Below are 26,966 nucleotides of genomic sequence, written 5' to 3'. Positions count from 1 at the left end.
AAATCGCTTGATTTTACCCCGACGGCGCACATAGTTAGCAAACGTAATTTATAATACGCAGCACCAGATTATCATTAGTGGAATAGTGGAATAGGTCACGCATTAAACTTTAAAAAACACAAAATATTGGGCATGGAAATGTAAACCGATGTTAAATTTATAATCGCGTTGATTATCACGTCAACTATCAGCAATCCAACTGATGTCTTTAGAAAACCAATAAAATGCAAACTGTGTCTTTGTATTAATATATTATTATTTTGCTTTTACTTACATAAAACTTGCGTTTACCTAAATTTTAACTCCTCTTTCCACAAAGTTGGTAGTCCATCGGGTCGTACAAAATCAATTGCATTTTTAAAAATCTTATATTCTTTCCAAAAAAACAACTTTAATAAATGGAAGTCTGTCAGTAACAGACTCGAAATTGGGTCAACAAAGGCTTGACTCATGAAAGGAGGGTCACAATTTTGTTTTACTTGTTTCAGTACTGCTATTATTTAAAATCTAGCTCTTCAAAAACAACTTGATGAGGGCTGAAAATTAATTGATGTTTGTAATTATCTAGGTTACTTTAAAGGGGCCTTTACGAAACTAATAGGATTTATCTTTCAAAGAAGCTTTCTCAGTCTGAGGCAAAATATTTCCATAAACAATCAACATTCTTTGGAAAGATGCAGGAATAGCATTCCTAGCAATGTCCTTCTAATTTTAGTAATCAGCGGCCACACTATAACAATTTTCAACTGGTAGTTTTTTATTATTTTCTGTTTGTCTGAAGCATTTCTCAACTTGCGCCTCCAAATTTTTCTACAGATCTAATTAGTAAAGGATTGAAAAGTGTTGTAAATTCTTCTTCAATTATAAAATATTGAATGCTCCAATTGGGAAAATATTTTCATAACTTCATGCAGCACAACCTTTAACAAGGAATAACCAAAGCTTAACATAATTGATGAGAGATCTGGTAGCCTAAGCTATGGCTATTTATTGTTTAATTAACGGAACAATTCGGTATCATTCTGATTCATTTACAAATACTCAAGGTAAAGTATAAATCTTTTTAAAACAAGTATCAAAATGCATTTTCTCAAAGCATGATTTGGAAATTACGTCCTTTTTTTTATTTGCGACGATGTAGGCTACGCCTGTTTAATATTTTGGACCTTATTCAAACTACAGTTTATGTATTTTTATAGACTATCATTGCGGTTTGCTTTTATGGACGCAAAAGAAAGTACAAAATATGTTCAACCACAATTGAAAATGCAGGAAACGTACAAGATATATTTGTGATACTTCTAGAAGAAAAAAAAAACAATCGAACATAGCAACGACGACAACTGCATAGAAACGTGATACAAGTTTTGGAAAAGATTTTTCCCACTTTGTATACCTAAAACTACCTGGATTAAGCTTTAAAACAGTGGTTCTTAAACTGGGGGGCGTGTGAGGCTCACAAGGGGCCGCAAGAAATTGAAAAAGTCTGCATGAATTAAGACTAAACAACATGTCTTCGCAACTACGCTGAACAGTCGATTGTTGAAAATGAAACTTTGTGTTACAGTGGCACAGTGTTTGTAGATCTTGTTGTTGTTACATCTCGCATTCTTTGCGATATTTTAGACGTTGCTAAATGTTTCTGCGACACCTTAACTCTCGTAACACAACGGTTTTCTGGCACAGCAGCCAAAATCTTCGTTCAAAATTTGAGCAACGACGCTTTGAGACCAATTCGTTCGCAGCGCCATCTTGAAAAAAAAAAACACCTTGACCATCAAACTAAACCTTTAGCTTTTTCCAATGCAAGAAAAACTCTTTTAAAAATTCAAAAAGATTGCAAGTAGAGAGTGCTTTCGCCAATCATCGTCGACGAAAGTTGTAGAAGCGTATTTCGGAATTGTTCACATGATAGCTCGGGAGAAGAAACCCCACAGACAATATACAAGAAGAATTCTTATAGCTATAGCATGAAATTTTACTGAAAGGGACGACTTTGAAGCAATGCCACTAACTGAGTTCTGGGTGAAACATGTAGCCTAGCCTACAGACATTTATAAGAGTGTGGGTGCTGGGCTATACGCACACTTCTTCCATTTTCATCTACTTGCTTGTGCGAAAATGTTTTTTCTGCTCTCATAAACATGAAAAAATCTAGACACAAACTTGATTGTGAAGCCGATCTGAGATGTGCATTTTCTGCTACTAATCCTCGAATTAAATATTTAGTATCCAAAAAACAGTTAGGCTACATCCTTTGCATTAATGCGACTTACCTGGAAACGAATTGCTGTTCTGCTTAATGTTTTTTGATTTTGAAACAAGGTGCGGCGCGAATTTCGCGAGAATTGTAAAAGGGAGTCGTGTCTCAAAAAGTTTAAGAACCACTGCTTTAAAAAATTCCCCTTTCAAGACAAAGAAAATCAGTTAGTGCTTAATGATCTTTGATCTCAATCAATGATCTCAACCTTCTCAAATTTTGAATTGCAGAGAACATTATCCAAAAGGTGGATATCTTGATTACAAATTTGTTGTCCTTAGGCTATATTTTTGTATTCAGGTCTTTTCTCAATCAACTTCTATATTTTCTTTTATCCACGAGGAAACTTTCATGACGTTGGTGTAGAAGCCAGGGACTTGTCTATCAATTCCTTGATACCTAACTGATTGTCCGCAGCCCCAACTCCAACTAACAATTCCTATCTGGATCCAGCATGTCTTCAGCTCTTCCTCCGTGGGATAGCTGAGCTGAAAATTAAACAATATAAAATGAGTGTGCTTATTAGGCTGTGCCAAAAAATGTCGAAGTTCATGGATTTTTCCTCAACTTTCTAAAAATTTGTAGTGGACTTTTACAAACACAAACGTGAGAAAAAAAATTGAAAATAATGACGTCACACGGTCGCGCTGGGCGTTTCTATGGCCCATTTTCATAAAAATTGTCATATTTCGAAAACCACTGGAGATAAAAAGATGAATGTTACATCAAAAGCTGCAGAAGTGGCATGTTTATATCTGCTCTAAGAACACTTTTTATTCTAGGACTACTTGAAAAATATTTATAAGCAAAAAACTCAATTTTACTATTTTTTTGTAGTAGGGGAGATGCAGGACCTATAGACACTTTTTTCTTTTTTGCTCTCATTTCCTCAGTTTATATTTAAATAAGACAAGAATTTTAGAGAATACGGCCAAGGTCAATGTTTATTGACTGTGTAAATATCTTGACAATCAAATTTATTTTTTTGAGGTTAAAGCTTATAGAAACTTTTTTGAAGAGTGTATATTATATAAATTTTGTTTGAAATTTTCAAAGTTTCCAAATTTTCGAAAGCACCCCATGCATGTATTTGGACCTTGTTGAGCAGCAATATGTAGACATCATCCCAGGGATGACGTTGGACCATACTACATAATTTTATTTTGCATCCCAAGGATGTACTTGGGTTGTAAAAGGTTGACATGGAGACAAATTTTGTCAGCCGTGGAATACAGGATTGCATTAATTTCACGAAGCTTTGTGAAATTTGTGACGTGGTATCCTCTGGACAGGTGGTCATTAGGGTGGCTCAATTTCTCCATTTATAATATAAATTTGAACATAGGTGCCACTTTACCCTCTAAACATTTCCTCAAAGTTTAAAATCGTTTTGTGCACAGCAACCCATTACTCCAATGACCCTCTGTTCCTATAGCAGGGTTGCCAGATTGGGCGAAAAGTTGAGAAAATTGTCATTTTTTGTCATTTTACCTAATCTTTTTGCCCAATCTGGCAATCCTGCGCAGTGGGCGAACTTCTAATGGCTGTGCGGTTTAACACACCACAAAAAGCTTTGTGAAACTGACTTTCATGGAGAGTGTTTCAACAAGTAGTGTCTACAATATTATCCCAATCCCTTGTGCTGCAAGGGAAGCCAATCGAAAGATGGTTTCTGACGAAACAGTTGCTGCTATTGCCACTGCTACTTTGCAGGATATGTCAGGAGAAGACTTTTCCACAGACATCATTATTGACTCGCGGAAAGTGAGACATAGCCGAGTCAAGAGGCGTACTGGATAGAAACCAACCCAACATGTCATCAATAGTTTGATATTGCTCTATTTCGATGGGAGAAAGGATGAATCATATGTCTTTGATGACTGCCCCACAGGAAAAAAATAAAAGAAGATCATTACGTTTTACTGACACAACGTGATGACATCTACATCTCTCATGTCACAACACCAACTGGTCGTTTTATTGACATTTTAATGTATGATCGACGAGAATATGAGCATAGATGGAATTCGAATAACAGGTTGTCACGGGACAGCAGTGAACACTGGGAATCGTAATGGGATAATTGCTAGAATAGAAGATCATATCCATTATCCAATATGAAGTTCAGTGGAATACATGTTGGCCTATGCAATATGCATCCCATCAGTGAGTTACCATTGCGGCATCTATTTGGATTATTTGGAAAGACATCTGGTCCAGAAACATTCATTGGTGAAATTGGCGATATTCTGTGGTCAAAACTTAAAGCCTTGGAGATCGTATTGTTTGATAAAATTGAAACTCCCCATTTACCAAAATTGGACAATTCAAAAGATCTAACCACAGACCAGATGTACCTTTTAGAAATCTGCCATGCAATCAGTTCTGGGGAATGCTCTGAAACAACTTCTTACACAGAGATCCTGAGAAATATAATCATTCACAGGAGCAAATCGAATGTGCCGCTATTATGCTAGTCAAACTCATCCATTAAAAGCTGGACATTGCCACGATTCATTGCAACTGTATATGGGCCTGTATGGTTTGCCACTAAGACGGTCACAGATATCAGCGATGCTCCGGCAGTACTCTTCCTTATGATACAACTCAGTCGTGGACTTGAGCCAGTAGAAGTACAGTCTGTCATCGACAAATCGATCAAGCAAAATTGTTATGCAGCTCACCCAGAAAACTTGCTATAGTCATGTTTCATGACAATAGACCTGCAATTCGTGAGGTAGCTTTTAGGAGAATTCTGAAAGCACGAAAGCTTTCATCTACAATAATACGAAGATTCCATCGCCCTGCTGATCAACTTAATCTTTATGCAATGGATTATATTGATATGATCGACTGGACACAGATTGACGTTACTGAACCACCATTATTAGCATCTAAGAGTGAGGATGAACTTTGGGATGCAATAAAGTCAGTAGGGCAAGAGAAGGTAGTTTGATACTGAAGGTAATTTGATACACGCCCCCTACAGAAATGTACAAAAATTATTAGTCAAAAATATTCTTATTAAGTGGAAGATCTGTGAAAATAATGACTACAAAAATTGCACCATGCAGCTAACTCGTGCTTTTGTGGCATAAAATTGTAAAAGAGTGTTTTTTGAGTATTTTCGTAAAAATTTTAACTCATGATTATTTTCGTCTGGAAAATTAAAGAAAAGTTCCTGAAAGATGAAACCAAACTCATTTGACAGTTCATTGATAAGGCTTCAAGGGCATGTCAGGTTTTTTCTGCAATGTGCATCCAAGCATACAAAAATCAGAATTTTATAACTTTTTTTGAAAAAGGTAAATTGATACATGTAGAGAAGGTAAATTGATACAGTATATCAAATTCTTTTTTGTGAGTGTAATAAATGTTGTCATTGATCTAGTTGATTTAAATAAATTATTCTTTATTAACAAGACCCACTACTTTGGGAAACACCGATTATATAGGCTTTCGTAGGCCTACACGCTATCTGCGGTCAAAAAACGAGAAAATCGAAATGCACCCCCCTTGTATAAGAACTCCAGCCAATCATCCTTCCCATGTCCATCCTGCTGCAGAAGCTTCGATGTACACATAGATCTCAACAGTCATCCTTGCACCCAAGCAAGCCAACCACATATTAAATTTTTATTTATTGCTTTGCTGTCAAAGGGGTTTCTTCCGTGGAAGGTAAATTGATACATTTGAGTGACGTTTTTAAAATTTCAATTAAAAAAAAGTAACAAAAATAGAAAAGTGAAAATGTTTTTAAAAAGTGTGTAAGGGATCAGACTTTCATTTCAGCTTAAAATCAATAGTTTGTGTCACGTAATTTTCAGTGTACAGGCAAAAGTGTTAAAAGTGTATCAAATTACCTTCCCTTCCCCTACCAATAAAATCGTCATACACACCACAGACTCAAGCCGTTGAAAGAATGATTCGTGTAGTCGCTGAGGTCAGCCTCAAAACTGTCAGAAAGGAGAAAAGGAACTCTATGATTTATTCTATCTTAGATGCAAGGAAGGAGCGGCCTATATTTAAATCAAAGAAAGACTGTGTTTTTAGTTTAACATCCAGGTGTGGTTTTAATTCATTAAATTTCAATTGTGTTTCGTTTTCACTGTAGCCTACCTTTTGAATATAATTTACCGTGAAGTGGAAAATTGTATTTTTTCATACCACCTGGGGTAAGTGGTCATGGTCTTTCATGCGATAATCCGACTATTTTGTGAGAAAATTGACCCACCCTAGTGGTCATGGTCGAATGAAAAAACTCACAAAAACCAGTGCAGATTCATTTGTTAGGTCAAAAAGAATCAACATTCAGGCTGCACAGCTATTTGCTAACGAATATAATTTCAGTTATGTTCTTCCAGGTATGTTTGCTGATTAAGTGCTTGAAAAATTCTTTGGCCAAGCCAGGCAACGTAGTGGAGGCAATTTCTTCAGTAGGCTATATTGATAGTCTACTGAAGACATCAAGGCAGCTGCTGAAACCAAGAACCTTCAAGCTCTTTTTAAATACGATTCTACCCCACAATAGTCTGGTGATGCTGCATGCCATTCTAACATTCCTATTGACGATGATTTTCTGGATATTGAGGAGACTGAAGAGCTCATTGCTTCCAGTGGCTCTATCCAACACATGATTGTTTTTCTGGCAGGATATTTAAAACATAAATTTTGATACCCAAACCTTCAACCGCTGATCATTTTGTTTATTCAGCAAATCACTCTTTTGAGAAGTGGAACTTTCACTGCTGTCGATGGCATTATCAATAACCTGAAGGGCATCCTTATAAAACCCCATGTCGTTCCATTGACATGAGTAAAAGAACATCTATTTTTGCTAAAATTGCAAAGATTCAAAAAACTTTTCCTTGACATTTTAGAACAAAAGAAAGTGTAAAAAATGGAATCCTTGCCCCTCAAAACTTTATAACAGACACCAAAAACAAAGTTTTATGAATTAATTATACCACATTTTGCATGGACCTAAGTTTGGGATTAGGACTCAAGTTCCTAATACCGAGCATAACAGATACTAGTCCTTGTGTTTAAGGTGTCTATGGTATATTACCAATAAAAATAACTTTCTTGGGGATGATGTTTATTAACGTTCTATCGATGTTCCGTTCATATTTCAAGATAGACGAGTCAATATACGGAAAAAAGGCACCTAACCCCAAAAAAATTGATACAAAAGGTTCTTCAACGGATTCTGTTACCAATGGGCATACTAAATAACATACTAAAAGTCTACCAAAATCGGACCCCCAGAAAGGGGTCCTTTTCAAGGAAATGTACAGCATATTTCTAAATAATTTTGCCTATTGGGTAGATGGTGGTATTCAAGTTGTTATTGTTCTTGTGTTTGTGACATCATAATCACATGAATGCGTGTATAGTCGCATCACAATGCAAGCAAAGTTATCGTTGTTTAAGTCAAAAAGATTTATTCGGGCAAAGTCACTCAGGACTGCCAGAGCTTGTTTTTTTAATGCACTTCTGCGGTTTTATTTTTGAGTCTGGGGTTTTTGGACCATAATTTATAGGCTTTCATTTTGCTATTTTTAGGATATTTTAAGTGCTAAAATGCTAATAGTGTTAAGAAAATTTCAAAACAAAGCTTCGTACCTAAACTTTTCATCAAATTTTCCTATAATTCAACTGATGATCCACTGGGATGCACGGTGTGACAAAACATTTTAAATAAAGTAAACAATATCACACCAAATCAGAAGAATCGGTTTATTTAAATACAGAGCTTTCGCCACACAAGTGTGGCTTCATCAGTATAAACTTATTCAAATAGAATAAGTTTCTAATTTGATTTTATAATAATTATAATTTTATAATTTATAATAATTTTTAAATTTTTTAAATTTTATAATTTTTATAATTTTATATTTTTATAATATTTTTATAGAATAAGTTAATTTTATAATTAATTAGTTAATAATTTCTATTTGAATAAGTTTATACTGATGAAGCCACACTTGTGTGGCGAAAGCTCTGTATTTAAATAAACCGATTCTTCTGATTTGGTGTGATATTGTTTACTTTATTTAAAGTGTTAAGAAAGTTAGTAATGCAAAAAAGCAACATTTTTTCGCGCCATCGACGCGATATTTGCTGCATAGTTTTATTTTGACCATCCTGGAGCATAGCCGTACGAGATCAAACCATTTTGGGGGGGCAGAACGTAAATTTTCCCAAATGTGCACGCTTTTTATAGAAATTGCCCAAATATAATGTATGCGGTGCATGATAACAGTGAAAAACTGACATAACAAGATCACCAGCAGCGGCGTAGCCATGAATTTTGAAAGGGGGGGTTTGATGACGTGTTTCGCTTATGGCGACACCCATCGGCGGGGGGTCTGGGGGCTCTCCCCCAGAAAATTTTGAAAAATTACTTTGAATTTGGTGCATTCTGAGAATATTTTCAACAAAAATGTGGGTATGAATATTCCTGTAAAATGGTGCTGTCCGGTGGCATAGCAAAGGATAAGATCATGTTTTCTTCGGCATTTTTCGGAAATAAAGCTACAAGTCTCTATGTTTTCTTGTTGCTAATTCCTGGCTGAGATATTTGAATGTTTGGTAATGGCAAAACTCGCTCTTTGCAAATTTCATTTAAAATTAGGCAAACTTTGTTTTAGAGGCATAGACTGAAAGCATCATTCTCAATATCGTGACGTCACACACGTGCCAAAAGAGGGGTGCAAGGAGGGTGTAATTTGATGACAAAAATTAACTAATATATTCTAAGGTTGCATACAGACGGTGACGTAGGATTCAAAGAACCCAATTAGTCTAACAGTTCGTATTTACATTGATTCAATGTCTGAATATTGAATAATATTCAATCGTCGGATTTGCAGAAGGCGTCGTTGGATTTTCAAAAAATTGCCGAATAGTAGCAGAGCAGACCCGTTTAGAAAAGTAACCAAACAAAGCTAAGCTAGGCTACACCTTAACATTACTTTTAACAGGTAGGCTATAACATTTTTTTGTTAAATGTTGTGGTGTTGCTTAGCTAATAGCTATGTCTGCTCATGGTTGAAAAAGTACTGTAACCTCTCCACCCGAATTGTTTTATAAAAGTGTTCACCAGATTTATATAAATTCATATTTTGTAGTCGCCCAAATCAAGATGATGCATTTATGGATATTATGAAAAAAATTAAAGACTTTGTAAATTTTGATGCGAGGCAACTGTATCATGCCAATTGGGCAGTTTTATAAATAGACTATGATCAGATAATTTCATATTTTTTTGGCCCAAATCTAAACGATACAGTTATGTAAATGGGAAAAATTAAGGCAGTGGCTATTTGACTGGCGCCGGCCTTTTAATCTGAAACACTATTTAACCGGCTCCGGTCTTTTAATCTGAAACACTATTTAACCAGCTCTGGTCTTTTAATCTGAAACACTATTTAACCGGCTCCAGTCTTTCAATCTGAAACACTATATGACCGATATCATATACAACCTACATTACTGTGGTTGTTCACGAAAAAGCCACTGCCTTAAATTAATGAATTTGTTCATTTGCATAGTTGGCAGTTGCATAAACAGACTAATAAGTTTCATCAAATAATTTCATGTTTTGAGCTGCCCAAATCAACACGATGCATTTGTGAAAATTAATAACATTAGCTATATATAGCAAATTTTGCATTTTGATTTGGGCAGTTTCACAAAAGTATTAGAGACATATTTTGGTGGCTGCCCAAATTGGCATGATGCTGTTGGTTAAATGCATTTCGTAGTACAGTTTGATCACCATGCAATACAATACATCAATATTGTGTGGCCAAATGAAGATTTTGCGGCACATTTCTTGTGCAAATAAGGTAAAAGATATTAATTTATAGTTTTTCTTAATTCATGCAATTTTTTAGCTTTTCATATAGCAATTTTTGACCTAATAATTGCAAGATTTTGCCCAAATTCGCGACGTTTTGAAACAACAGGAAGGGGGCGGCTGCCCCTCATGCCCCCCTGGCTCGTACGGCTATGTCCTGGAGCAACATGCTAGTTGCAAGAGTTTTGCCAGGCGTGCTATTTTCCCGCCGACTTTGGCTAGTTTGGCGTTTTTTGTACACAATCAAGCTGTATTTTCGGTGTTTTTAAAAGCTGGGGCTTTTTGTTTGGATCTTGTTTCATGTTATCCGTCGCAGCAGCCAGTTCTGGGCAGGCCTCAGCTCAGATCTCGTCATCGAGACGACATTGATGAGGTCGTTGAAAACCACTGGGGGAATGACGCACGGAAGTGGAATGGATGAAAAGCAGAGAGCCCTTTGGACCATGTCCATTGTCCTGGTCCATAACATCAGAATACAACATCGCTATGCAAGAGTTTACAAACTTGTCATTCACGACATCTGAACAGAACAAGGCTTCAACAAAGGCAAGGATGAAAAGGGACGCTGCTGACCTGAAGAAGATCAATTCAAAGCTTGTCGTATGTTCCCCTTTCTTGCAAGATGCTTCGTTAAGGAACGTTGTCACTAGAGTTGTAGCCGATGATAGTGTGAACGTGCACGAATATGAGACTGTTGGACAAAAAATCTTACAAAAAATGACAGGACAACCTGCATTCGCATGCTCATTCAAATAGAAAGGATAAAGCCAGGACCCTTGGGCAAAAATCTGCTATCAAGGTCGCTCCTGATCAAACCATTGATACTGCACTTCTTTTTCAACGCTTCATGGTGGTCTCCTAAGCTGGACATTTATCACTGGAGGAAGTTATGTGTTACGAGCTTAGTCCTTTCCCTCCTGCTCTCCTTGAATCGAGACATGTATTCCGAAACGCTGATAAGCCACAGTTAGCACACGCGATCTGTGATCACGCAAGTACTGCAATCCTACATTCTGTGCCAAAAACGGAGTGCCACGTACTTGATGGCGTTTCACTCCTTCACCGCATACCATGGCAGCGTGGACAAAGCTATGGCGAAATAGCACGGTCATATGCTGATTTCACCATCCGGCAATATGGATGGTGAAATCAGCATAAATTTCGGAAACAAAATTGCACCGTGGTAAATGCATTTGGGGATGCTGATGTAGAAATTGTGAAGGCCGCACTGGAGACATCTCTTCTCCAGACAACAACGCTGATTGGAGAAAATACCGATCTCCTTGTGTAAATTGTTTACTATGCACAAGAAGATAGTAAGGGCCTTTATTTCAGGTCAGACAAGTCCAAAGCTGATGGCAGTACCAAAGTATACAACATCAACCGTTTAAAAAAGATCTTTGGACATGACATGTGTTCTGAGTTGATATTTATCCATGCCATGACTGGTTGTGATCAATGATGAAACCAAAGACTGGCTGCTCTCTAGTAGCCTTCCAGTGTAGTCCGGGAACATCGTGAATCTGGGGTGGTAAAAAGATAGACCCTCGGCTCCAGACGCTCACACGACGACGACAACCCTACGTCTCGGATATTCGGTGTTGGCAAGAAGACTGCTTTTCGGAAACTTGTGCATGGAGATCCTGTTCTTCGGTCTTGTGCTAAAGCATTCACTGCCCCAAACCAGACCACAGAGATAATCGATGACCTTAGGTGCCAAGTAATGGCTGTCTTCTTTGATGGCTAGAGCACAGATTCCCTTGCGACAATGCGATATAACACCTTCAGCAAGAAAGTTGTCTCTGCTTCATCATTTGTTACGCCCGAGCGTCTGCCACCAACTGAATCTGCTACCCAATTTCACTGTCGTCGAGTTTACTAGCCTACCAGATAATGGTCTGGATGGAAAAAGCAGAGAGTATGGATGTCATGACTTGGGGGTGGAACCTGCAAAAGAATCGGCTCATTCCACTTATGTCAAAAATGAAGGCTGCTCCAAACAGTCTCTTGAAGGTCATTCATTGCAACTGCTCCACTGCCTATAAGACACTCCGCTGCTCCTGTAGAGGATACGGACTACCATGTACCGCTGCATGTGGACCATGCCAACTGCAAGAATGTGACAATCCACATAACAAGTTTCTTCTAGACGAGTCGGAAGATGATGAATAGAGACAGCCGTAGGCAATAAGACAACAAACGGGCTGATCACCCTGGTTTACGATTTACCTTTGTAGCCTACTGTTGTAATTCCGATGATTTTCTGAATGTGTCTGTGTCCAGACTTTAATGGTATGCCATTCTTTAGAACAGATTAATCCCCTGTATTCATCTACTGTAGGAGGCCACGTATGAGCCTCCTGTTGGTTGCAGTTTTTCTTAGATGCCTGTATTGATAGTAGGCTACCTGTTATGTCGCATGTAATATGCTTTTATGATAGTTCCGTCTAATTAGGGGAGATTGGGGATACTACGGACGGATTTTCGAGTATTTTGTTTTCGAAAAAATGTTTTATTTTAAATTGTACTGGAAACCGTTTTTCACCAATACATATGGAATTCATTCAGATAAAATGTGAGGAATTGTCTCTGAAAATTTTACCACTATTCGGCTTATCAAGCTGCCAAAAGTATAGAAACTGAAATGTTGGAAAACCACTTTTCTCAAGCTCGTGTTACATAATGGAAGTCAAGATGATTTTGTTTGCGGTTTATCTCAAGCCTCAAGTGAATTTGCTAATATCGTGCTCTGCTCTGTCTGATGTTCGCCTATCGCTGCGTCCGAAATGTCTCCGGGCCCCCCCAGGTCGTATATTATATACAATCATACGTATCTCAGTAGATAATCAGCCTATCGTAATTTAACCTATTTAATTCGATTCATTGACCCCGAAAACCTAGGGATAGACACCTAAACCGCCTTTCTAGCTTGAATAGCAATTGATATATAGGCAATATAACATCCCGGCGGCCATCTTGGACGCCATCTTGAAAATGACCCTTTTCTGGAGGTCCGATTTTGGTAGACTTTTAGTATGTTATTTAGTAGGCCCATAGGTAAAAGAATCCGTTGAAAAACCTTTTGTATCAATTTTTTTGGGGTTCAACCTTATATTGACTCGTCTAAGAGTGAATTCAAACCCTTGGACTCTTGAACAGACAGCGATTAATGCTTGTGATATTTTTTGTGATGAGAACAATAATATTTTTGTGTGTTTGTCACTTTCAAAAATTGTTTCTATGGAATAAGCAAATTTTTGCAACTGTTTACCTCACAAACCTTGAAACTTGAACTTATGCAAATTATGCATTGCAGTAGAACAACACTATATAATTGGCATAACTCATGCAAGTTATGTAGCGATCTGCAGTAGAATAATGCTAACTTGATAATTTCCGAACCTTTGTGACAAGCGGTCCTCCACTGTCTCCGTGGCATGTATAAACATGGTCTGTTGTGGTTCGACTGGTAGCACATAACATGTTGTTGGTGTAAGGGATTGGACGGGTACGACCCCATTTGTTTTCAAGCCACTTGCTCGTAACTTCTCTGCAGCTGAAGTAAACGAAGATAATTGTTCAACTAAACAAGTTATTAAATATTAGCGCAGTAGAATTAGCATATTACAGTATATCGGCACCTCAATGGAGATAAAAGAAAACCTGTCGATATAGATTTATCAATATAGTTTGTTCCTATATTCCGGTTTTAGTATAATGTAAGAGTCTGGTAAGTGCTAAATGTGCATTCTAACCTGTAGGTACAGCCGCTAAATTGTAAGCTTTTGCGTACCTTTTGGAAAAGCACGATGCAACAAATATACTCAAAATACATGGTAGTTGCATCAATATAGCCTTTCTACATTGCAAGGTCAAAAGTCCAAACCTTGGCTAATCTTAAACTAGCTGCTTAAAAGTTTCCAAAACGTAGCGTAGATCTACCTCTGACTACAGTCGCAACAACGTCCAGGATTAAAGCGTAAATTAATGTTGAGGTAGTTTTGACTTTTTTATAGATCACCCACCTCAAAACGGCACAGTTTTATTGTTTCTGGTGCTGACGCGTTTTAATAAGCCTCTGATGATCCCAATAAGGGTGAAACAACTTGTTAATGTTTTTAGGTGAGTAATAATTGTATTTGATACAGATGGTTATTTTATCTACCCATGTCATAGTTAGATTTAATACGTAGTCATTACGTTGGGTACCTGCTTGAAAAACGTCTGTCGGGTTTGATTGACGAAACGTGATAGTAAATGCACATTTTCTCCAAAGATATTTGACATCTTGTATTGGCTTAGCTTATTCATGCTTTCACTTTACAAGCCATTTTTAAAAATACAAGTTATAGCTTCTTGTCTTCTTGCATTTGGGCGGTGTTCAGGCAATATCTTCCAATTGTTGAAGTAGGATAACAGTTGGTTAGAAACCAATGGATTGTCTCAAAACATGTTATAAGTACAAGTGCATAGTTTCATTTAATGATAATAGCTTACATTACAGTAATATTACTTTATTAGATATCTTGGGGTGACACTGGACAGATCGTTCACATATCGCCACCATTTGGTGTCACTGCACAAGAAACTTACATCCCGCGCTGCGCTACTCAAGCGCCTGGCAGGCTCTAGCTGGCGGGCGAGGGCTGACACTTTGCGTATAGCAGCCTTAGCCCTTGTCTGCACCTGTTTGGTGCAGCAGTGCTCACTGCCATAACATCGACACCGCCATAAAGAGCGCCCTGTGCGCAGTGACCCGATGCCTGCGTCCCACACCATTGGACAATCTCCCAATTCTCGCTGGCATCCAACCCGCTGAGCTTCGTCGCGAAGAAGCCACTCTGTCCCTCGGTGGACGGGCACTGGAGCTTAACCACCTTCTCCTCCACAACATCTATGCTCTCCCAAACGAGCACCCCCGTCGACTGAAATCAAGACATCCATTCGTGCCAGCCGCTCAACTTCTTATCAACGAAGCTGATGTGCAAGACATCTCTGCGGCTGCTTGGGCGGACCACAAATGGAGTTCTGAATGGAAGTCAACCGCCACCAGACTCTATTCGTTCATCTCCGACGCTGACACAGGCCCCATCGGTCTAACACTACCAAGACAGGTATGGGTGCGCCTCAACCGTCTCCGTACGGGCGTCGGGCTTTTCCGCTCAACCATGCAGCAATGGAGAATGGCCTCTTCCTCCTCCTGTGAATGCAGCGCCGAGGAACAGACCGCAGACCACATCATCAATGACTGCTCCATCTTCAAGCCACCTAACGGAGTGGAAGGTCTGCGTGTCATGGATGATGAAACCAAAGACTGGCTGCTCTCTAGTAGCCTTCCAGTGTAGTCCGGGAACATCGTAAATCTGGGGTGGTAAAAGGATAGACCCTCGGCCCCAGACGCTCACACGACGACGACGATGTTACTGAATAATATTTTTTCTTACTGTTGGTCGCTTTTGATTTTCAGTTCGGCTTGCCTCAGGTATACACTTGGCTTGGGACTGTTTTCATCTCCAACTGCTAGTTTTTCCGTACTGCCAAAACCTGTAGCAACTGCCAGCACCTTTTCCACGTTTGTTTTTTTCAGTAGAACGTTAGCTGCAAAGTAATATCAAAAAATCTGCAAAATTTTTAATTGCTTTGTTTTTTGTTCGCTCATATTTTCAGCAACACAAATTAAATAGGTTTTAGAAATTGTTAATTGTCGATTTCTCAAGAAAACCTCAATTTGAATCAAAGACTCCTTTAAGGTTAGCGTTAGTTTGAATGCACGACTTTTGTTCAAATATCAGTCTTTCACACTAATAGAACATAACGATATAGGCCTATCTTATTGCTTGAAAAATTTGCTGTATCAGTGAAAGTAGATTTATCAGTCGCTATGCAGTTGCTAGATTTGATATGACCCTGATTATTCAAATATAATTACTGAGAAGGTGTAGGTTTATCATATTTTCTACGTAGTACCTTCTGTTTCACATTTTTGTTCCTCTGTTTCACTTTCAGTTATTAGGTTTTCTCTCAAGAGATATTCACGAACACAATTATCCTTCATACAAGGCAGGCAAACCGGTCTGATGTACTCTGTGTAATTCACCCAGCCATACACTCCAGTTGGTATGAAATTAAATCTTTCTTGTTTGTATTGCTTCCCAAGTTTTATCTTAAAAAAAAAACGGTTTATTGTAGTGTCCTTTGCAATGTGCTTTGGCACTTCTATAAACTCGATTTTGGCAAGAGATAATTTGCAAGTTAAAGGGTTCGTCGTAGTATGTATCATAGTCGATGTGGCGTTTGATGCCCAAACAACCATTTTATCTGGTCCATATCTTCAACAAGTCTTGTCAGATCCGTATCCGATCGGATGATAATGTAGGCTATACAAAGTAAAGTGGTTGTCTGAGTAGGCACGTGCTGAGCTTTTAACCCTATCTGTAGCGACACGGCGTTTTATGAAGACGCCCCACAAAAGTTGTGAAATATTTCACAGAAGGAAATATGCTAGAAATGTGAAATTTCTTGACTTTATAGCTTCGGGAGAGAGTTTGCTTTTTTATACCAAAGACAGGCAAGACACAACAATACCACAGGGTTGAGCATTACAACAGTATATATTTTACATATTTACAAAATAGTTTAACATTCAAACGTTTTCGGCTTAACCTAAGCCCTCATCAGGAATCTGAAAATATTAATAAAATGCGAATTTTCTACACTTACACTGGTCATTTTTCTACCTTCCTGTCTTTCACAATAAGCATTTTGTCTAAGGTGGCTAGACATTTTCGTGCAATGCTAGTTATATATATGTTAATGTTAGTGCAATTACTTTGAAATGTATAAACGCCCAAAAATGCCTTATATTTATGAGCAAAAGTAATTTTTTGTTTAATTTTGCATTACTCTATGTTATAATTTAAAAATTTCAATTTTGAAGCTATTCTCGGAAATTAGAATAAAAACCGACTTTCTGAAGTCTTTTCATCTCAAACATTTTATTTCAACAAATTTGTTGGGTAAAAATTTAATTTTTATGCGCACATGGCTATTATCTTGTAAAATATTTTGGCTCTGTAATTTTCATAGTTTCCGTTATTAGCGATTAATTAGCACGTGGCTAAGATAGCCTGTGACGTACTTTCCGAGTACGAAAACAGCTTGTAGTAAGATAGGGTTAAATGTTACCAGAATTCCGCCACGATAGCTATTGGTAAACTGATAATATTGGACGAGATAAGGTAGATCTGATTAGTGAGATCTAACTGCATTTTGCTCTTGGTGGAAGTATCCGATTTATATCCTAAAGCTACCAAATTATCACGTGATTAATAGTAGCCAATCAAAACTCACTTTTGTCTTGTTTTGAGTCGATCTTGCTGACGCACAAGAAACCAAAATTAATTTTTCGTTTTCGAAACCCACACTTTTTATACAGCATTTTTCTCCTTCTTGTCAATTCAATGTTCTAGAACTTACCATTTCATGGACAACTCTTCACTCAGCGGCACTTAGCGGATGGAATAATTCACTGACAACAAAATTTCTTCGAACAAAAATTTCACTCTGTCAATCTCGTTTACCGGACCTGCGTCAGTGATTTAAAACCTCCACAAGTATGCAAGACTGCCAGGATTAAGCTTTCAAAGAAACTTTCTCTGCCAGAGGATAAAGATCAAATCAATCAATCCTCCTTGTTTAACGATAATATTATAGTTTTATTTATGGTTTTATTTATATATAACAGCTGAGGTCTTTTAGCGACAGGGCTCATTTTTAATTTTATATCAAGTTTACAATGTCATCACATTATTATCTGACTTATTCTCACTGCGTTATGCAAGAAAGAACACAATCGGTATATACCGTTTTAAAAGTTTTTAATTTAACCTAACCTTTCTTTATAACGTGTCTGAGGAAATTGATCTTTATCAAGTCGAAAATGCGCAATTTGACAAATAAGAAGAGAAGATGTCAATAGTACCCTAATATCATCTAACTGATGAGGAAAAATGAAACTTATAGGCCAATATCTTCATGATAGCTTTACATACTTTTTCAGTCTAATGTTTTAAGATACCTATATATAATAAACATAATTATTCAATGAGTATTTTAGCGAAAACAACCAACTACAAATTTTATACCTCGTTAAACGTTTCTACAGGCTTTGAAAAATTCATTGTAAAGCATACTCATTACTCATGCAAACTGATACCTATCCAGATCAGTTCTACCGTATCCCACCTTCCACCTTCCACGACACAATTTTCACTTACTCAAATGTTGCTTGTTCAATTTTCATCTTTTTATTGCTTGACTTTACTAAGATATACAAATAAGCGCACCCATGACAGACAACATTCAAACAACATTTTTTATTGTTTTTTAACAATATATTTAACAGATTAGCGAACCAAGAACACTTTGAGACAATGCATGACTCTGAGAGGAAGTTAATCGTTCAGGAACTAGTTCATCAAAAGCTGCATCGGCTATGGTACATACAAGGACGAAACAGTCTCTACAACTGAAAGTAAACATCAACTAAACATTTGGAAGCGTAAAATAAATGCAAACATACCAAGGCTACGTCATAATCAAAAAGGCTTTTGTCACCATACTCTGGATGTTCAAGTACGTCTGCAGAAACAAATACTTTCACTTTCTCTTCCAGTATATCCTTACGAGTTAAAGGACGTTGATGCATACCTAAAGAAAAATATGTATCAGATCACACTTTTTTATCCCTTAGTTTACTGATTACAAAAGTTCTAAACATAGAAACATGTCTGTATTGACAGTGTTAGGCATGGTGATAGGCAAGGGCGTCCGCAGATTTTCGGTTAGGGGGGTCAAGGTGGGTTCACTCTGCCCTTTCGGCCGGATGCAATTTTTTTTTTAAATTTGACCATTACACCATCTAGATAATTCATCATTTTTGTCAGTGTTTACATTTCTACGGATTTTTATCAAAATTGGCCAGAGCAAAAATTGTCAGAGTTATATAATCGTTTTATTGTATACTATTATCGTGCTCAAGCGAACCTTGTGTAAGGTGCGTGTAATATATGCATTTCGGGTACCGGTAATAATGCACTTTGTTTTGTCATACCTGTGTGGTTTCCGCAGCGACCGAATGCTAGTAGCTAGTAGTTCCAAGAAGAGATAGTAAAGGAAGGTGAGAACAGAGAAAATGGAGCATTTCAATTTCGCGATGGTATTTGGGAGTCTATAACACTAGCCGACAAAAAATTTTTTTTTTTTGGTGCCGAAACTGTTTCAACTGTTTTTAGCTAATTTGGGGTTGCTGATTTCGAAAATGCAGTCAGTTTTTGTCTATCAGGTCTAGTTTTCTAGTTACGGTGATTCCACTGCATGAGTGCACTTATGCATAATTGCTCATGTAATGTGTACTCACGAGTCAAATATAGCCTATTGTCAAAAGACACAAATCAATTTCAGCAAGCCAACAAAGAACTTAAAAACGTACACACAAACATACGATTAATAGTTATGGTTGCTTTTTATTCTTCACCTTGCTTAAGTGTCTGCCATAAACTTGCGCTTAAGCGATCTACGAGAGTGAACTGCAAAAGCATCATCTCGTTTGATAGACCAGCAATAGTCGGCTTGTAGCGATCCATTATTGCGTCAAACAGGTTTCCCTTTCTTTAACTTGAAATTGCTCCCCTTGCTCGTCACTCAAATCGCTAAGATTATCAGAAAAGTAGTCTAGATTTATTATCACCATCATTATTATTATATTAATGTGAAGAGAAGGTAACACAATTTTTGATCGTTCTACCAGAGTATGAGCTTGAACATTTTTCTCGCCAGGAATCATTTCACTTCTCATAGGCCAATGTTTCATTTTCCAATGCTGATCTCTTGCCCTGCTGTCCCACAAACAGAGAAAACAAAGAAACTTTGCGTATCCACCTTGCATTCCAAGCAGAAATCCAACCATTTTCAAATCAATGCAAAAGTTCTATTGTGTTAATAATATGAAATTTTTTCCAAAACAAATTTGACTTCGATATACTTTTCTTTGAAAGTTGTTGAATGTCCAAGTGGTACAGATCCATAAACATTTCCATTATGCAATAAAACACATTTTAGACTTCGTTTACAGCTGTCAATAAAAAGTTGCCAATCTTGAGGATTGTATTCTGCTACACCAAACTTGTTAAGACCTTCCACATCGGTACAGTATACAATATTATTTTCCTGAGAAAAATAAGGCAAACATTCGACATGGCGTTTCCAATAGAAAGTGATTACAGTACCTGGTTCAAAAATTTTTTTTCTTCTTTGAATCTTGAAGCCAGTAACTCAGAAGATTTCTTTTATAAATTTAAATCCCTCGCCAAGTCATTGAGTTTTCCCTGAGAAAAAAGTTGACAAGGTAAAATAGCAGGAGGAAATTCGATTTCAACAAGGGTGAAATCGCTGTCAGTGGAAGCTTGCTCGTCTTCACTGTCCGGAAGTAAATCCAATTGTGGCAACCCTTTAAAATCAGGAACAGGAAGTTTTTCTCTGTGTAGCACTGGCCTGATTGCTGACGCTAGGTATGGATATTGCGAGGAAGTCGTATTTGTCCTGTTTATGCCTTTTATGTTTACTGCACAAAAATAGTAGTCGCTATTATGATCTTTTGGTTAACGCCACACCATTGGAAAGCAAACCTTAATCCTTTTCTTCTTTTGTTCATCCATTGACGTAAATGTTCTTTGCAAGTTTTGCAAACAATGAGGAGAGCCCAAGACTTTTTTTGATCCCCCAACTTCACTTTAAACTTTAAAGTAAGCAAGATAAGCACGCTTTACACCATCATTGATTGGTTTTCTGTGAAGCTCTAGTGTGTAATCACTACAGATGTAGCAGAAAATATTTGTGTTATTGAGACAACGTCTTTTAGATGTTGTAGCCACAAGCGCACTCGACCCCCCCCCCCCAAAAAAAAGCTACATTATGCTGTCTTGATTTGCACCTACTAGCATTTAACACAGAAAACAATTGTCTTGGCATTGTCTGCTTTCATTGTTTGTTTTAGAATGTAATGCAAGAGTAATAATAAAGGTTGTAATCCCATAATGACAGCATTAAAACTATTGTATTTGTGCTACTTCGTAGGGCAATTGTAGAAAAGTCAAAATTACTGTAACTTAAAAAGTTGACCTGATGGAGAAAAACTGATTGCATTTTCGGAATCAGCGCCCCAAAGTTAGTCTAAATCAGTTCAAAAACTGCCGGCACCAAAAATTGTGTCGGCCAGCGTAATCTTTATAACCATACACAGAAAAAGGTTATGAGTTGTGATTATATCAACAGCAAATTCGAAAATTAGCGATTGTTCAAATAGCTTAGTTTCAGTCTGCCAAGGACTGGTAGAATAAACTCGGACAAAATTCGTTTATCCAAAAAGTCACCGAAAAATTTGGCAAAGGCCCACGTCGACTTCACTTTTTATTCAAGAACTGATTAACTAAACTGGTGGCTGATTGTTCTTTTCTGTATGATTCAATGTTACGAACAGCTTTATTGAATTCACGAAATACGAGATGATTTTATCTGAAGCTGTGTATTATCCTTCTTCAGATTTATCTGAGATAAAGCCAGTGTTCGCACTAGTAATGTGGTTCTGAGAGTACAGGAGCTCAAGTTGTCGAATTTTGCGGTTACGGGTTGCTCGTGCCTCGTAGGTATCTTCGTAAATTAATAGAGGAAGTGGGATCCTCCTGAAGAAGGGTGATGATCACAACCAGAGAGCTTGACCAGCCAGTAATCACTCGTATCACCTTCACCCCTCCCCCCCTTTTAGAATATTGCCTATTTTTGCATGTTCTCGCTTTTTCATTTTTCATCTAACAATTTTCCAGGGGGGTCAGCTGACCCCATTTGCCCCTATGTACGGACGCCCTTAGTGATAGGCTATACGACCCGAGTCATATAAATATTTATTATTATGACGCTTGTATCCAGTCCACTCTATTTTGTCACTGGTTGAAATATCATGATTTCATTTTGTCTCAAATGATTTTTCTGTTCCAATTTCTTCTGCCTCCAGTAAATTGTTCAAACGTTTTTTTGTTATCCGACTTTAAAAAGCATACCTCAGTAACAATACGACAATTAACATTATAACACAAAAATAGAATAACGTGAACGTTTTTAACTACACATATAGTCTTTTTCAAGCCTTTAAGAAAAAAATAATTGTAGGCTACATTGCATAAGAAAATGCAAAAGAAATACAATACAACAGCAAGAATATTGTGTAATCTAAATATTGAAAGACTGCTTATCCTGCTCACATACAAAATAACTCCACAACACAACGGATTAAGCAGAGAATTAAGTTTAGAGAAACAGTATCCAGGTAGATTGCTCAAGATGGACTAAAGCACAAAACAAGATAATTGCTCAAAACAAAACAACAATGAGTAAAACACGCATGTGGTAATTCAATGAAAGACGTGCCAAAGACGTAATTACATTTCCTGAAAACAAGTTTAGTATTTAAGTTTTAATTTGGTTAAAGTATATATTATAAAAAGAACCTGAAGAAGAAAATATTAGAGTTGGTCTATAACTTTTTGTAAATATCGCATCTCAAATGTAAGTCTATATCTCTATTAAGGATGTTTCCGTTTATTCGCAAACTTCTGCATATCTGCATCATGAAGAACATTTCCTTATTAAACTACTTCCAACAGTAACTCTCCTGATGTGACTGCTGTTCATTGTTCTTATTTCATGCCACATTGCATGGAAATCTTATTGGTGTCTAAACTATCATGAATCTGATGAGTCAAACTGATAATGATGATGATCTGATGAGTCAAACTGATAATGATGATGATCTGATGAGTCAAACTGATAATGATGATGATCTGATGAGTCAAACAGATAATGATGATGATCTGATGAGTCAAACTGATAATGATGACGTTCTGATCAGTCTAAAAGAGATTGCGGAAAGTCAATGTATTGTAGCCTGGCTTGTAGCCTAAAGGAGATTTAAATGTTTCTTGCAGGGGCTCTTAAACTTTTTCAACTGCCTCCCTTTTGGCGTCACTTGTAAAACTTTGTACCACCTTTTCTCGTTTAAGATATCAATCAATGTCAAATTACATAAACTTTACATTTTTAGAGTTTAAAACTAAGTTTGTTTATATTTTCCATCTTAGGTATAAAGGATAAATCAAAACATTAAGTTCATCCCAATCTACATTTTCTCGCATTATGTGTGTAATGTTTTAAACTAATTGTTCTGCTTTGGTATCATGTGCTTTACAACGTTCGCGTTTTTTCGCTTCTACCTTTTTCTAAACTTTTGCTATGTTGGGCATGTAGGCCTACTAGTTTTTTGGTTGTGATGGTCAAAAATAAGAACAAACTGAACCGGACTGCATTAACAAAAAGAACGTAGCTGCTTTTTTGAAGCCAGCAGTTTAATTTGTGGCCTAATTGAAAACAATGTATCCTACTTCGCATGTAGGGGAAGCTCGGGTTAGTTGAGCCACTGGGTTAGTTGATCCACCCCTTTTAATTCTTAAATTTGGTGAGGTAACCACATTTTATCATCACGTAATCTTAAAGTTTCTCATCGCGTGGTCTCCCGTCTGGTTTGAGTTGACGATTGATATCATATGTGGTGCTGAAGTTAAAAAGTTTAGTTTTGACCTTGGAAAGTAGATTTTGCAAATAGAGGTATGTCCAATCATATTTTTTTTATACTTGGTTACTGAGACAGTTTCATTTAATTTGTTTAGTAGCTTACCAAACAAGCTACGTTCTGAATAAAAGCGGTATGGTGTGCCATGAAGTTTTGCTGTAATTTTAACATTTTCATGGCGGTATACAGTAGTTAAGGTGTTAGTTGAGCCACTGCCATCGGTGTTAGTTGAGCCAGTGTATAAAGGGCATTATAATGCTTACGATACCTCCACACACCTTACATAGATTGCAGCCGTTGGATAAGTCTGTTTACGCTCCAATAAATCTCTTTGAACTACGTACATAAAACTCAACAAAAGCTCATAAATGTGGTCAAGCTTTAATGAAATAGTGTTATTAGGATGCCGTAGCAATACCTTCATTATTTTATTTGCACGTTGAGTTACGAGCGACTCTTGGAACAATTGTTAACCTGTTTTCATACATTGATATTATTACTTTAAATATAAACTAAGGCTTGGAAAAGAAGTGTGGTTAAATTTGTGTTTTCAAAAATAATAAATGAGGCTCAACTAACCCCAGTCTGTGGCTCAACTAACCCTTACCGTGGTGTTAGTTGAGCCATTTGACTACTAGTTTTTAAACACCTGTGGACCCGGTTGTCGTGGTTCGATCAGGCTTGTACTTCCTACAAATATTGTTTAATATACGCAGAAGGTAGAGCACTGTGAATGAAGAAATAAAAGCAACTCATATAAAAAAAATTGCCAAAATGCAAAAAGTGGCTCAACCATGGCCACCTGGAGATGCGGCCTGATTTGTCACATTCTGCAGATTTTGATTACAGCTACTGCTAGTGTTTGACTGACATTTTTTGAGATGTTTTTACTTTTTGCGGTTTCCTAATGACATAAAATTTTTTTGTTGCCTTGGAGAAGCGGTAGCAAATGAGAAAAAGTAAGTTGAAAAACGCTAAATCAGACTGTTATTGAAAAATTAACAGTCTGACTAAAATCTTCGAAATCCAATTTTCTTTGTTTTTCAACATGTGAGGATGTTAAAACCTATTGTGTCATCTGGGAAAAAGAATAAAGAAAGCGTAAAAATCTAATTTTTAGAAAAAATTATTTAAACGTTCCCTCAAAGTTAGAAAAACCTGGAAATTTCTTTAAAATGTGACAAATCAGGCCGTAGCTTTAGGTGGCCATGGCTCAACTAACCCGACCTTTCTCTAAGGTTCGTAAACATCATAGCGATCTATATACACAGGTCTTGACAACGTGTGCGAACTGGAGGTCTGACTGAAGGATGATGTATTTTCGATTTTAAACTCTAAGCTAAATTTACTTTAAAATGACGGTTTTGAGAATCTACTGTAAATTGCCAAAGTGTGATCACTGAATCTCAAATCACTACAAAACTGCTAATTTTGCGCAAAAAAATGTCAAACTTTTTCCTATTACTAGTGTCACGTTTTTCAATTTTCATCACAAGTGACAAAATCTAGCTTTAGTCCATTATTTGCATGGAACAATAGCACAGCAGTAACTCAAAATCAAAGACATGGTCTAATCTATAAATTAATATTAAACTATCCAACTATTCTAGCAATTTTGGCTACTAACAGATCTATCTTTAGTCAAATTTAATGATGCACGTTGTCATGGTCTATGTATTAAGGTTGCCATGGTTCGCAGTTACCGGTAACAGTGCTCCCATTTACAAATTTGAAAAAAATAGATTTTATCTAAAAAAAAACAGCTGTTTATAATAGCTAATAGAAAAGCTTCGACATGTCTACTACACTTTCTGCTATCTTTAAATTTTGTACCACCCATTGAATATTCAAATATATTTCATCCTACAAGAGTTATTTTCTGCAAGTCTTTTTGTTTTTAGAGTGGATTTTCATAACGTTGATGGCAAACACCCTTCATTACTTAGTTCACCAATTTTCTTTTAAGTTCCCAGGTCCTAAAGTACCTGCAGCTAATAAGGCCCGCTAATTTTCAAACCTCAATATTTTTCTAAATACTGCATAATTTTAAAACGAAACTTGGAATGAGGGTACTTTGGGTCTATGTAAAGCAGGGTTTCCCAAACTCTTTTGCTCGCCACCCCTTTTAATGTCTTAAAATATTTTGCGACCCTTTACAGTTAAAATGATAAATAGTGCGAAATATAGCCTACATTCGTGATATTGATGAGAAAGTTTTCTTTTGAAAAATTGAAACAAGCTAACGGTACTCAATGACTGTTACTTTATAGTTTACACGCAGCCTACTGGAAACAAGATAAAGAACCAAACACATTTGTTCAGATGGTTGTGAGTGTGATGGATGTGACCAGGGCCGGATTAAGGGTTTATGGGGCCATGGGCTGAGCTGAAAGTAGGGGCCCTTATCAAATGACATTTTTCGCTAAAAAGGTTAGGCTATCGATCAAAACGTTAAAAGCATTTCTCAGCAGCTGGGGGCTCCGCTCCGCCTCATAACCCTGAGTTGTGTGTATTGTGTAGTTGGTACTGTCACTGTGCTTTTGCTGCGATTGGGATCGATTAAGGCGAATAAACAGGAACATTATTTATAGAACAACAAAATGACATAGGCTACAGTAATTCGTTTAATGCTGACTTTATTAGAGGGGCGCAAACTCTCAAACTTACCCGAGCGATGCCACTATTTTCTAGGTACGCCACTGTTCTCTAGTTGTCTTTTTGAAAGCAAAACCAATCATTTTAGAGTAGATCAACAAACGTATCCGTTTGTGAGATAGGCTATCACTGTTCAAAGTGAACTCGATCCTTTCTCCACAATTTTTAGTGGCGACATTTTCAATACAAATTGCTTATAGGCGATTATTAATATAGCCTACTGTACAATAACATGTTCATTTTGTGCAATACTGTACTGTTCAAAGCAACCAATTTTGCCTCGAGAAATTTGTGAGGAAAAACCTGGTTCATTTTCAACAATATTTCTTCGGAAAAGATTCGTTTTCTGGTTGAAAAGCAAACTTAGCAAGGACATTAAATTTTTAGTGCTTGGTTTGAATGGTGAGCCTACTTAAACACAAAACTGTTGAGATACAGAGCGATCAAAGTAAGCTTAATCGTTTCACATATAAACTAAACGTTTGTTTTTGGCCGCAACTTTATGTATG

The 26,966-nt window shown here is 37.0% G+C and overlaps 1 protein-coding gene across 1 annotated transcript in view; it reads right to left on the bottom strand.

Annotated features, from left to right (window-relative positions):
- Positions 1–2,494: 2,494 nt before the first annotated feature.
- Positions 2,495–26,966, bottom strand: part of LOC145769271 (uncharacterized) — a 73,333-nt gene continuing 48,861 nt past the window's right edge. Inside the window, exons 12-16 of the mRNA XM_082580854.1 lie at positions 18,706–18,833; positions 16,092–16,287; positions 15,569–15,722; positions 13,527–13,680; positions 2,495–2,748 (exon numbers count right to left, since the gene is read on the bottom strand). Of these exons, the coding sequence (XP_082436980.1) occupies positions 2,569–2,748; positions 13,527–13,680; positions 15,569–15,722; positions 16,092–16,287; positions 18,706–18,833 (812 nt within the window). The 3' untranslated portion in view covers positions 2,495–2,568. The remainder of the gene's footprint in view (positions 2,749–13,526; positions 13,681–15,568; positions 15,723–16,091; positions 16,288–18,705; positions 18,834–26,966) is intronic.

Source organism: Aplidium turbinatum, chromosome 4, assembly GCF_918807975.1.
Source record: "Aplidium turbinatum chromosome 4, kaAplTurb1.1, whole genome shotgun sequence".
NCBI lineage: Eukaryota > Metazoa > Chordata > Ascidiacea > Aplousobranchia > Polyclinidae > Aplidium > Aplidium turbinatum.
This window is presented reverse-complemented; position numbering and strand designations above follow the sequence as displayed.